The 13,036-nt window shown below is 48.9% G+C and overlaps 2 protein-coding genes across 3 annotated transcripts in view; both read right to left on the bottom strand.

The window, feature by feature from the left end:
* The window catches only part of LOC146863797 (uncharacterized), a 317,162-nt gene that overhangs the window by 282,668 nt on the left and 21,458 nt on the right, over positions 1-13,036 (bottom strand). The window lies entirely within an intron of this gene.
* Positions 8,063-9,628, bottom strand: LOC146863798 (uncharacterized). Its single transcript, XM_085640869.1, has one exon. The coding sequence runs from the start codon at positions 9,626-9,628 to the stop codon at positions 8,063-8,065; it is 1,566 nt and encodes a 521-aa protein (XP_085496995.1).

A 13,036-nucleotide genomic window follows, 5' to 3' on the forward strand; every position in this document is an offset into this window, starting at 1 on the left:
GAGATCAGCTTCTACCGCAACATGGGGCAACATGGGGTTGAAACGGGGTGGGGTGAAGCCAGAAATTGAGAAAACTGGCCTGAGCGCTGAGCGAATAAAGCTTGAAATCTGGTGCGCCAAGCCCGCCACGTGACATCGGGAGAGTGAGTATGCTGTAGGCAATCCGGGGTTGCCGACCGGCCCAAATTAGAGTGATTAGCAGAGAGCGAATTATGAGAAAGAAGTGAGAGGTGAGAGGGATGGGGATGTTAACAAATAGGTATAAAAACTTCAGGAGTACCATCATTTTGGCAATGGCAATGCGCCCGGCCAGAGAAAGTGGCAACCGGATCCAAAGAGGGATTTTGGACTCGAACCAGTCCACTGCACAGCCAAAGTTAACTTTCCAAAGTTCATCAATGTCCCTGCTCAGCCAGATGCCCAAATATCTAGTGGGCTCTGAGGCCCACACAAAGGGATAATCGGGGACGAAGGGCGCAGTAGCATCTGTGAGGGGGAATAGTACCGACTTATTCCAGTTGAATTCCGGAGTAGCCACCAAAGCGTATCACCTCACGGACCAACGGGCTGAGGTTCTCATGGGGATTACGGACATAAAGGGTAACGTCATCTGCATACATGGAGACCAACAGAGAATGAGCTGCAAAACCAATGTCCCATTTGTTCCATTGCCACAGCGAATAGCATGGTGGAAAGCGGACAGCCCTGCCGAGTGCCACACCTGATGGGAATGGGCGCTGAGATTCCTCCATTTATCCGGAGACGGGCAGTGGGGAGAGTGTAAAGGAGTTGCACTTTACGTAAGAAGACCTGGCTAAAACCAAACCGGGGAAGGAGATAGAACAGGAAGGGCCATTCCAAGGTATCAAAAGCCTTGGTGGCATCGAGCAGGGCTGGAACTGCTGGGAGCGCGGGATTAATTTGATGAAGAACGGAGAAAATGGTCCGAAGGTTGTGGGAGGTCGCGCGACCAGGAATGAAACCGGACTGGTCTGGGCGGGCGATTAGCGGCATGAGGGGAAGGAGACGGGAAGCGAGTAGTTTGGCAAAAATGTTATTGTCTGTGTTGATAAGGGATAGGGGACGATAGGAGTCACGTAGTTCAGGCGGTTTGTCCGGTTTCAGGAGTTAAGTTAATAATGCCTCACGCAGCGATGGGGGGAACTGACCTGTTTCAAAAGACTCTTTATACATTGAGGCAAGATGAGGGATCAAAAGAGGGGCATAGGCTTTATAGAAAGCGGCCGGCAGGCCATCCGAGCCGGGGGCCTTGTCACTTACTTTTAAATTAGCAATGACTGAATGAGCTAGAAGAACATGGAGCAGAATCTGGAAGTGATTTTTAAGTTGGCAGTGTTATATCCGATGATTCATCTTCCAGCGATTCTGAGGATCATTTTCATGGCAGTCTGATATACCTTCGCAGGCAAAGTCTGTGAAGTGGAACTACAGTAGCAGGGCAGACCAACCCAGAGAGCAGTCACGTGCGGTGGCAAGCACAGAGGGAGTGCTCTCTCGGCAGACCTCCAATTTAGTGCAGCCCCAAATTTCAAAAGACACTGGATGTGAAGACGACACAGCACATTTGTTGTCGATTGAATACGTATTTGTAAGGACGAAACCACTAAGTGACAGGTAAAAAGTGCCTTCATAAGAAATCAAGCTGGGGGCACATGCTATATTACCTAGCCCTCTACATAACTACAGCTATGGCGACCAGCAAGCCGGTATATCACACATTCTCCCTTCTTACAATTCAAATTAGAACTTAACAAACAAGAGCATTTAATAATGACCTAACAACAACTAAGGATAAACACAAAATTCCATGTGCAATATGAGTTTTTTGTTTTTAAACATATTTTATTGATTTTGAGAAACAGGTCACTGTACATATATATATTGTCCAACACACAGTATTAGCATCCTTCATGTACATCTACATATTATGTCAAAATTATAATGCTGTGCAAACAATCATAGAATATTGACCAATCAACAAACACCCTCCTACCTCCTCACAACAACTAACTATCTCTCCCTCCCCTCCCTATCCTGGCTCACTTCTGTAGTATCACGTCTTATGGATATCAGGTTGCATATAACTTTCCCAGTATGTTAAATGTTCAGTTTACAACTCCACACATTATGACTCTGTAGGGTTCATGCGGGGTCTGTGGCTGTCGAGTACTCGACACATTTAATAACATATATACTATACATTATTCAATACAGAGAAAGTGCCACACAGACAAATGATTCAAGTAGAGCATCCCACTCTAAGGAACTCGGATTCTTCCTCAAACCTCTCCAAATTGCCATGCTTTCAGCCCTGCCCCATCAAACTACCTCTTCATGCCAGGTCAGTGCCGATGGAGGCTTTGCAGATTTCCATCTCATTGTGATTGAGCGTTTTGCCAATATTAGTGCCAGATTGGCGAATCTAGTATGCGTTCCTTGTGTTTTGCGCATTTTGCCTAGACCCAGGATGCAGCGCTCTACTGAGTCTCCCCCAGCTTCGGGTAATGATTCATTAATTAGTTTATGTACAGTCTCCCAAAAGTGGATTAGGCGTGGACATGCCCAAATCATGTGCATTAGGTCAGCCGACTGCGTGTGGCATCTAGGACGCATATTTGTTGCACCAGGAAGCATTTTGCTCAATTTGTAGGGCGTCAGGCATGCTCTATGCACCAGCATGAGTCGTATCATCTTAAACGAAGGGTGCTAGGACCATTTCTTGGGGTGTTCAAGCACTCTGCCCCATTCCTTGTCTGATAATTCATGTCCAATGTCTCTGGCCCATTTATCCCGTAGATCTGATAGTGATATAGATGCATGGGTATGGATACTTCTGTATATCCATCTGGACAGATGTCCCACATTACCCATTAAGTACAGCATGTGTACTAGTTCATGTGTCTTGGGCTCAGTACCGTCAGGCGACCAGATATTTCTTAAAAATCTGGTGATACTGGCATGGAGGATGTATAATGTGTTGGGTACGCCTTGCTCTATCACAAATGTGTCATGGTCCATGAGTGTATGGTCTGCAAACAGCATCCCAACTGTGTTCACTCCCTCATCTGCCCACTTACTCAAACATCTTGTTGATACTACTCTAGTCGGCATAGGAATCCCCAGCATCGGGATATTAGAGGCATATGGAATCAGTTCCCCAGTGTACCTCATAGCCCTTTTCCAGTATGTGATAGCCACTTTCAGAAGTGGTGGTGCCATCGAGATAGACCACCTCCCCGGCAGCAGTAGAGAATGGAGCAATCCCTTTTCCCAATCCTTCTTGGACATCCCTATATCTTACGGCTCGTTGTCCAGTAGGAGAGCCACTGGAGTTGGCTAGCATAGCAGTACGCCCGGAAATCAGGAGCTCCCAGGCCCCCTCGGCCTGTATCTAGCTGTAATGTCTGAAGTCCCACCCTTTTACGCCCTGTGCTCCAGATTAATTCAGAACGCCTTGTATTTAGTGTTTTAAATATGTGCGCCGGGATCAATATTGGCAAATTGGCAAAATAGCACAATAGTCTGGGCAGTATGACTGCTACAGAGAATGGCAGTGAGGTCTAAAACTTTATCTGGGATTTAAGTACCTTGATCGTGCATGCCAAGTTACCATCTAACATATCCTGTGGTGCCATATATATTTGAATGCCGAGATATTTAAATGTGGTAGGTGCCACAGGACACGTCCACTGTCCAAAATAAACAGGTTCAGTGCGGGCCGAGTCCTTGAAGTAATAAGCATATGATTTGGATTCATTGATCGACAGGCCAGAAAGTGTCTGGAATTGTCCGAACACAGTGGAGAGAGGCTCATTAGGACCTGAAAGTATGATGTCATCCGCATACGCGGAGATAGTGTGAGTCATTGTTTCTAATGTGGTGCCTATTCCTATCGCCATCGTACGTATCTTAATAGCTAATGGTTCTAGCGCCAATACAAATAGAAGGGGTGAAAGAGGGCATCCCTTATGTGTGCCTCTAGCTATAGGATAGGGCGGTGAGATATGGGCTCCTGTTCTGGCCCGGGCCTTTAGGTCCGTACATAGTAGCCTGACCCAGTTTACATATTCATCCGGTATCCCAAATAGTGATAAAGCTCTTAACATATAGCACCAGTGTAGTGTGTCGAATGCCTGTCTCATAACCAGCGAGATACAACCTGCCTCTGTATCGTCCGCTGGCGTCAAGGTGAGTATCTGATGTAGTCGCCTGATATTTAGTGATGTACTCCTACCCGGTACAAAGCCACATTGATTTATGTGTATCAATTGTGCGAGATATGGTTCTAACCTTCGGGCCAGAATTTTGCTGAAGATTTTATAATCCGTATTCAGAAGAGAAAGGGGGCGGTAACTTGACAATTCGCTGGGGTCTCTACCTGGTTTTAATAGAGATGCAACTAAAGCCTGTCATGTAGTGGTTGGTAGTGATTCTGTCTCTAGCTCAGCACTATATAACTTTTCTAGGTGTGGGACTGTCCTGGATCCCCTATTCCGAACCCCCTTCCTTTCCTCCCTGTTTATGAACCTGGTCAATAACGTGTACTGCTGTGGGAAGGGTTATTCTTTTCTTTTATTGGCAACGTTGTTATAGAGTCACACATGCCATAAGAAGGGAACAGTATCCGGGTGGAAGGTCAGGTAAGGGAGCCCAAATCGCCTCTTGAAACGCTGTCGTCACGGATCGGGGAGTCTCCGGTCGGTTCTCGAGGACCCAAAATGGAAAAAGGAAAATAGAAATGGCTTTAGGATGGTGACCAGATTGAAAACAACAAGGGAAGGGGAAAAGTGCACACCGTCACCAAGCCCTCGTACTCGTGATGTGTCTATCGTGTGGGAGTATCGGTGATTTAGCTAGGTGCACCCCTCACGCGTGCCCACAGCCCCTGTAACACAGATGAGCATACGCCCGTCACTTGCCTGCTCCCACGACCCCCATGGGCCGTGGTGTAGGGAGACCCGGTCTCCTTCACGTCCTGGAGAGCAGGGGTCCCGAGCGCGTTGCTCCTTGAGCTGATCCTCTCGTTGTCGGCGTCCTCCCGATCCGGAGGTCGATACTTCTCGCTGTCGGCGTCCTCCCGATCCGGAGGTCGATACTTCTCACTGTCGGCGTCCTCCCGATCCGGAGGTCGATACTTCTCGCTGTACCAGGCGACGGTCTCGTTGTCCTCCTCCTTACTCTCGAACGCTCTCCACTCTTCACCGGCTGGCGTCGTCTCTCTCCAACTCTCGCGCTCCTTCCCCTCGCTGTCCTCCGTTTTTGTGTACACCTCCGCTCCGCCCCCGTCGTCCGCTAGACCGCTGGTTGTAGTTCCGGTTCTGTCGGCGGCGGCCATCTTGAGTTGGGCGCCGCCACCGTCGGATGGTCGTAGACTGTCACACTGCCCTCCCCTCGGGAATGGACGATCGGGCCATTCAAGGACAGGATACCGGGAGAGGTAATCTGCGTTCGTCTGGAGACTCCCCGGTAGATGTATGGCTTCGAAGGTGAAGGGCTGCAATGAGAGAAACCAACGTAAAACTTTGGGGTTTGAGTCTTTATGGAGGGCTAACCAGGTGAGAGGAGCATGGTCGGTCAACAACAGAAAAGAACGTCCCAAGAGGTAGTATTGAAGTGATTCCATAGCCCATTTCAAAGCGAGGCACTCTTTTTCAATCGTGGCATATTTGAGTTCCCGAGGAAACAACTTCCTGCTGAGGTATAACAAGGGCCGTAAGTCTCCTGCGTCGTCAGGTTGGGACAAGACCGCCCCAAGGCCTCTTCCCGAGGCATCGGTTTGGAGAACAAATGTTTTCTGAAAGTCTGGGCAGACGAGGACAGGGGCTGTACAGAGGGCTCTCTTTAGTCTCTGAAAACTCTGTTCTTGGGCATCACCCCACGGTAAACGCTTTCCTGCGTGGGCTTTTGTCAACAGGTCCGTGAGAGGACTGGCAGTTTCCGAAAAGTGGGGTATGAACCTCCTGTAGTAGCCCACCAACCCCAGGAAGGAACGGATGCTTTTTCTACAGTTTGGTCGGGTTATGTTGGAGATGGCTTCTATTTTGTTTACTTGAGGTCTAATACACCCTTCCTGTATATCATATCCCAGGTATTCGATGTGGTTGGTGCCGAAGGTTGTTTTCTGTGGGTTGAGGGTAAGACCGGCTTGTTCTAATGTTTTTAGGACAGCCTCTAGGTGTCGTAGGTGGGTGTCCCAATCAGGGCTATATATGACGATGTCGTCCAGATAAGCTACAGCGAACTGGTGATGCTGTGCCAGTATGGTGTCCATCAGGCGCTGAAAAGTAGCAGGGGCCCCGTGGAGACCAAAGGGGAGTACCTTAAATTGGTAAAGGCCAGAGGGCGTTGAAAAAGCAGTCTTTTCTTTTGCTGCAGGAGTCAATGGGATCTGCCAATAACCTTTCGTTAGGTCTATGGTGGACATCACTCGGGCCTCTCCTAACCTCTCTATTAATTCATCTACTCTCGGCATGGGGTAGGCGTCGAACTGGGACACGGCGTTTACCCTGCGGAAGTCAATGCAGAAGCGAATGCTTCCGTCTGGTTTTGGCACTAGTACAATAGGTGAAGACCACTCGCTGTGTGAGGGTTCGATTATGTCGGCCTTCAGCATGTCCTGTACTTCCTGATTTACCGCCTGTCTCCTAGCTTCCGGGATACGATATGGTTTTAGCTTGACCGGTTGGGAGGTTTTGGTAATTATGTCATGTTCGACTAACGTAGTTCTCCCGGGAGATTTTGATACGACAGAGGAATATTTGGCACACAGGGACGTGATTTGCTGTCTTTGTCTCTTTGTGACTTGGGGGCCTAGCTGTATGGGAGGGTCTTCCTTCTGTTTTTGAGGAGGGAAGGTAACCTCAAGGGGTTTGTCCACGGCTATGTGATGGACAGGGGCGTCTGCGGTTGTGGCTTCTTCTCTTGGTTCCTCCCATGCTTTGAGAAGATTGACATGATATATTTGCCCAACACCCCGTTTATGTGGTACGTCTACTTTGTATGTGACAGGAGTTACTTTTTGGAGAATCGTGTAGGGGCCTTGCCACGTGGCGAGCAATTTTTTTTCGGTCGTTGGCAGCAGGATCAATATTCGATCCCCGTGCTGGAATTCCCTGAGTTTAGCCTGGCGGTTATACTGTTGCTGTTGTCTTGTTTGGGCTTTTTCGAGGTTGGTGTGTACCTCCTCCCATAGTGCCGACAATGTCTCTTTTAGGGAGGACGAGTATTGAAGTAGGGATTTCCCTTCATCTTCCTCGGCGGTCCACTGTTCTACCGCCATATCCAGGAGAGTTCTGGGGCGTCGTCCGAACAGGAGTTCGAACGGGGAAAACCCGGTTGAACTTTGTTCGTGTGACCTGATGGCAAAGAGGACCAAAGGCAGTTGACGGTCCCAATCCCTACCGGCCCTGTCGATACTTTTCCGTAGGATGGTCTTAATAGTTCGGTTGTATCGCTCCACCAGACCATCCGTTTGGGGATGGTACACTGAAGTGCGTATCTGTTTCACTTTTACTATGGAGCATACTTGCTTCATTAAGCGTGACATAAAGGGGGTCCCTTGATCCGTTAAAAGTTCAAGAGGAAACCCTACTCGGGAAAAAAATGACACCATGGCATGGCTAACTGCTGTGGTTGTTGTGGACGAGAGAGGAATAGCCTCGGGGTAACGAGTCGCGTAATCTACGAGGACTAATATATATTGATGTCCTCGGGCTGATGGAATCAGAGGTCCGACCAAATCCATCCCCACCCTTTTGAAGGGGACGTCTATGATTGGGAGAGGCTGAAGTGGCGCTTTGGGTATGACAGGAGTATTGATTAACTGACACCTGGGACAGGCAGCACAGTAACGGGCTACCTCTTGATACACCCTGGGCCAATAGAACCTAGGTAACATATACCGTAGAGTGTGTTCTTTGCCATAATGTCCACCTCCCGCTTGACCATGTGCTAGACACAACACCTGCTCCCTGAAGGAACGAGGAACCAGTAGTTGTTCCTTTCGGTTACCCCGTTCATAAGAGACCCGGTACAAGAGTCCCTAGTTTACCCAAAAGAATGGGCCTACCTTATCTGGCTGGTCTTCTTGGACCTGTTCCCAGGCGTTTTGGAGCGTGGGGTCCTCTCTCTGGGCTGTTCTGAAACTCCGTTCGGATCCTTGAGGTGTTTCTGAGGAGGCAAAAATACGTGGGGATAATACATGTTTGGTCTGCACATACCGGGCTCTTTCGCCTCTTTTCTCTCTGCGTGTCTTGGGAATTCTAGGGGACGTGGAGTGTATTTCTGTATTGTGGTATGGTGCATCAGCCAACCAGGTTACTGTGGTTGGGGACGTGGAGCTGGCCTGGAGGTATTCATGGAATCTAGGCAGATCTGTTCCCAACAGGACTGCTTCCGGAAGGTTAGACACCACCCCCACCTTCCTTAAAAGGGACTCCCCCTCTATATCTAATAGAACTTCGGCCAGGGGGTACAGTTTCTTTTCACCATGAACGCAGGTTACCTGTATGACTTTGTTATCCCTGACTTGGGAGTCCCTGACAAGGGTCCTATCGACCACGGTATGATGACACCCTGTATCTAGGAACACCAACACGGGTTTCCCGTTCAAGTGTATTTTCTTCCTATACTTTTCAGGGGTTTGTCCGGTTACCAGAACCCTACCCCGAGTATACCCAACCTCCATGGGCTCAGGAGGGACAGGACGGGAAGGACAGTTTCTTGCTATGTGTCCCCATTCAGCGCAGTGAAAGCATTGGGGTCCGGGTGGATTTGAGCCGGGGGGCGTTGGTTTAGGTTGGGGCCTGCTAAACGATAGGCTACGGGGCTCGGGAAATGCTGGGGTTGATTTGTTTGGTGCTTTTGGGGCTCCTATCGGTAACCTATTGGAAGGGCTTTTAAACTCAGGTGAGCGATGATATGCACAAGCCAGATCAACTGCTAGGGCCACCGAGAGATTAGGATGTTGTCTGATCCAGGCTCTGGTATTGTAGGGAAGGGCGTCCAAATATTGTTCCAGGTAGATCCTCTCGGTGATTTCCTCCGGGGATGATGTGGTGGGTTGTAACCATCTATTACCCAGATCCCTGATACGATAATATAGAGCTCTCGGATTGTCGCCCACGGCCCATTTCGCCTTTCGAAACCGAGCCCTGTAATACTCCTGGTCGCAGCCCAGTCGTTCGAGGATAGCCCTTTTTACATCAACATAACTGGTAAGCCCGGCTGGATTGGCTGCTTGGTACGCGGCCTGTAATTCGCCGGATAACAGAGGCGCGATATATTGTCCCCAGCGTTCGGGTGGCCACGCCGCCGTGGACGCAACCCTTTCGAAATTAACGAAAAAGTAGTCCGGGTCATCTCCTTGTTGGAACTTTTGAAGTACGGAGCCTGGGACATTGGGGTGTACCCGGGCGCTTGCAATGGCATCCGTAAGGCGCATTACGGCCGTGTCCTGTACCTGCTGATTTGTTGTTAACAGGGCAGCTTGGTCTTTTAGGGCTGTCTGTAGAGCCTCCCTCTCGGTTTGTGCCTGTTTTGTTTGCTCCTCAAAGACAAGCTGCAAATGTCGTTGCCCTTCGGCTAACTGGGTGATGATGGCCTCCATTTTCGGGGTTCTGTCTTTTCCCAGACAGATAGCAATCCCACTTCTGACACCACTTGTCCTGGATCCCCTATTTCGAACCCCCTTCCTTTCCTCCCTGTTTATGAACCTGGTCAATAACGTGTACTGCTGTGGGAAGGGTTATTCTTTTCTTTTATTGGCAACGTTGTTATAGAGTCACACATGCCATAAGAAGGGAACAGTATCCGGGTGGAAGGTCAGGTAAGGGAGCCCAAATCGCCTCTTGAAACGCTGTCGTCACGGATCGGGGAGTCTCCGGTCGGTTCTCGAGGACCCAAAATGGAAAAAGGAAAATAGAAATGGCTTTAGGATGGTGACCAGATTGAAAACAACAAGGGAAGGGGAAAAGTGCACACCGTCACCAAGCCCTCGTACTCGTGATGTGTCTATCGTGTGGGAGTATCGGTGATTTAGCTAGGTGCACCCCTCACGCGTGCCCACAGCCCCTGTAACACAGATGAGCATACGCCCGTCACTTGCCTGCTCCCACGACCCCCATGGGCCGTGGTGTAGGGAGACCCGGTCTCCTTCACGTCCTGGAGAGCAGGGGTCCCGAGCGCGTTGCTCCTTGAGCTGATCCTCTCGTTGTCGGCGTCCTCCCGATCCGGAGGTCGATACTTCTCGCTGTCGGCGTCCTCCCGATCCGGAGGTCGATACTTCTCACTGTCGGCGTCCTCCCGATCCGGAGGTCGATACTTCTCGCTGTACCAGGCGACGGTCTCGTTGTCCTCCTCCTTACTCTCGAACGCTCTCCACTCTTCACCGGCTGGCGTCGTCTCTCTCCAACTCTCGCGCTCCTTCCCCTCGCTGTCCTCCGTTTTTGTGTACACCTCCGCTCCGCCCCCGTCGTCCGCTAGACCGCTGGTTGTAGTTCCGGTTCTGTCGGCGGCGGCCATCTTGAGTTGGGCGCCGCCACCGTCGGATGGTCGTAGACTGTCACAGGGACTAACTGTGTTGAGAATGTCTAGTAGACCTCCACAGGTAGGCCATCAAGTCCTGGGTTCTTGTTACGAGGGAAATCTTTTATTGCCGAACAGATTTCAGATCTTGTTATGGGCTTTGCTAGCTCTTTTTTCTGGGCATCTGAAAGCTGGGGGACCTGCAGACCCTTAAGGAAGTCAAGAAGTTCCTCTTACAGTATTTCTACTGGTGCGGCGTACAGTTGCCCATAATATTGACGAAATGCCATCTTAATTCCTAGCTGTGTGTTTGCCGTACCACCGCCTAGTATATAAACCTCATGTGTCGGGGTGTTAGTCGGTATATCCCGTATGATTCTAGCTAGTAGCGGGCCAGCCCTATCTGCTTCAGCCTGCTGTTTCTGTGTATACATACTGTAATCAATTGTATGCAACTGTTCTAAGAGTTCTGCATATTTTATATTTGCTTCCTGTAATGCCGCTTTTTTGTGTCATCTTGCAATGCCTCCCGTTCAAGCCCACCTCATTTTGCCTCAACTTCCTGCAGCTCTCTGCTAGCACGGGCTCCTACCCTAGTACTTATGGCCACCCCCGAATAACCATCTTGAAAGCCTCCCATTCTACCTGTGGGGATCCTGCAGCATCAGTATTTTCTATAAAATAATGGGATATGGCTGTAGAGAGGGTGTCATGGAACACTGAATCTTCAAGGGCTACAGACTGCAGCCCCCTCATCGGCACAAGCGTAGAAATTTTCCCCACTCGAGCTCCACTTCCAAGGGGTTATGATCTGACAGCATTTTCCCCAGGTAATTAGTGAGGGTGATTTTGGAAATTAACGGCATGGCAAAGAATATCCTATCAATGCGTGTATGAAGCATATGTGGAGGTGAGCAAAATGAATACTCCCGATTTGTCAGGTTGCGTATACGCCAGGCGTCACCCAGCCACTCAATTCTCCAGTGCTTCTGCTTGTTTCCTGCTGCTGGTCCCCAGTATAGGAGGATGGGAGTGGTCTAGATCTATATTCAGTACTGCATTGTAATCTCCACCAACTATCCAGGGATACCCCTCCCAGTCTGCCAAGACCGTATTTAGTGCTCCTCAAAACTTATCCTGGTCCGTGTTGGGCGCATATATGCTACTGAGTACTAAATGTTCTCCATCTAGGGTGCCACAGAGCAATATCAACTCTCTGCTTTAGGACCACTAGAGGGGTGCTGTTCCTCACCCATATGGCTCGTCCCCTAGCAAATGCAGAATAAGAAGTGCAGGGTAGCTGTCCCCTCCATTTTTTCCTTAACTTGTCGGTTTCGGAGCGAGTTAGGTGTGTTTCCTGTAACAGTGCGATGTGAGCCTTCCTCCTTGTCAGTTGAGCATATATCATATGCCTCTTGTGTATCGACCCCATCCCCCTGACGTTCCAGGTTAAAATCTTGTACCTCCCAGTGTGATCCATGAGGAGTTGTGAGGTGTTATAAGTTTATTGTGCATGTGCGCCCCAGCGTAGCTAAAACTGCAGTGGCATGAAGTGAGCCTACCCAACACCAACACTATATCTTATCCCAATACATGTTTCCCCCTCAGAACAGTAGAGGACCAAACAATAACACTAAGAACAATTAAGAAGTCTAACATTTGGTGCAATATAGCAGCTGCACTGAGGAGGGTGGGAACCATAGGCGGAAGCAGATATATGGTGAAATATACCAAAATAATCATCACAACCAAACGAGCGTGGGCCCGTACATAGCATGTGTCTAAGCATTACTGGTACAATGCATGCTATATGGTAGGGCCCGACTACATTGCTCCACACACATCAATTCGAGCCAATACAGTTCTATCCTGGACACCATACAAACCGTTATTTCAACCTAAGAAGTCATTTACAGTCTGCGGAGTGATCAATGGATAGCGGGCCAGACTATTGTCGGAGTCTGAGTGTATCCTAGAGTCCTCTGAAGAGTCAAAGGACTCCGCCATCGAGTGTGCTTCTGGATCATCTAATGCTGCCGCCGCCAGTATTAGAGATTTATGGCCTTCTATGTGCAATCTGACAATATAATAAGACATATGACAATATCTATTATCCCCCTTTTTAACGTGCTATTCATTAACTAAAGTTAAAAAATACAATGCAAAAGTATTTTCTTCTCATCTTTTCAAGTCAAAACTTTATTACATCTTGACATCCTCCCAAAATGGCAAATCTTTCCATCATTTAACAGTGTCTACCTTGAGTAAAGGTCCTTCCCTTAAAAAAGGAAAAAGAACTTTTCAACCATTTTTGGTCCTAAACCCCAGTTTGACTCTTACCTAGTCACCTGGCATCAAGTACACATGTTTCACACTATGCTTCTAGTTGTAATATTCTTTATACACTTCTTACAGTCTTAACAAGTTCCTTTTGACCACAGAGGGTGAATATTTGCTATATAACTTAATATTTATCAAAGCGATGTAGTCC

The sequence above is a fragment of the Triturus cristatus genome, chromosome 2_1 (assembly GCF_964204655.1).
Source record: "Triturus cristatus chromosome 2_1, aTriCri1.1, whole genome shotgun sequence".
NCBI lineage: Eukaryota > Metazoa > Chordata > Amphibia > Caudata > Salamandridae > Triturus > Triturus cristatus.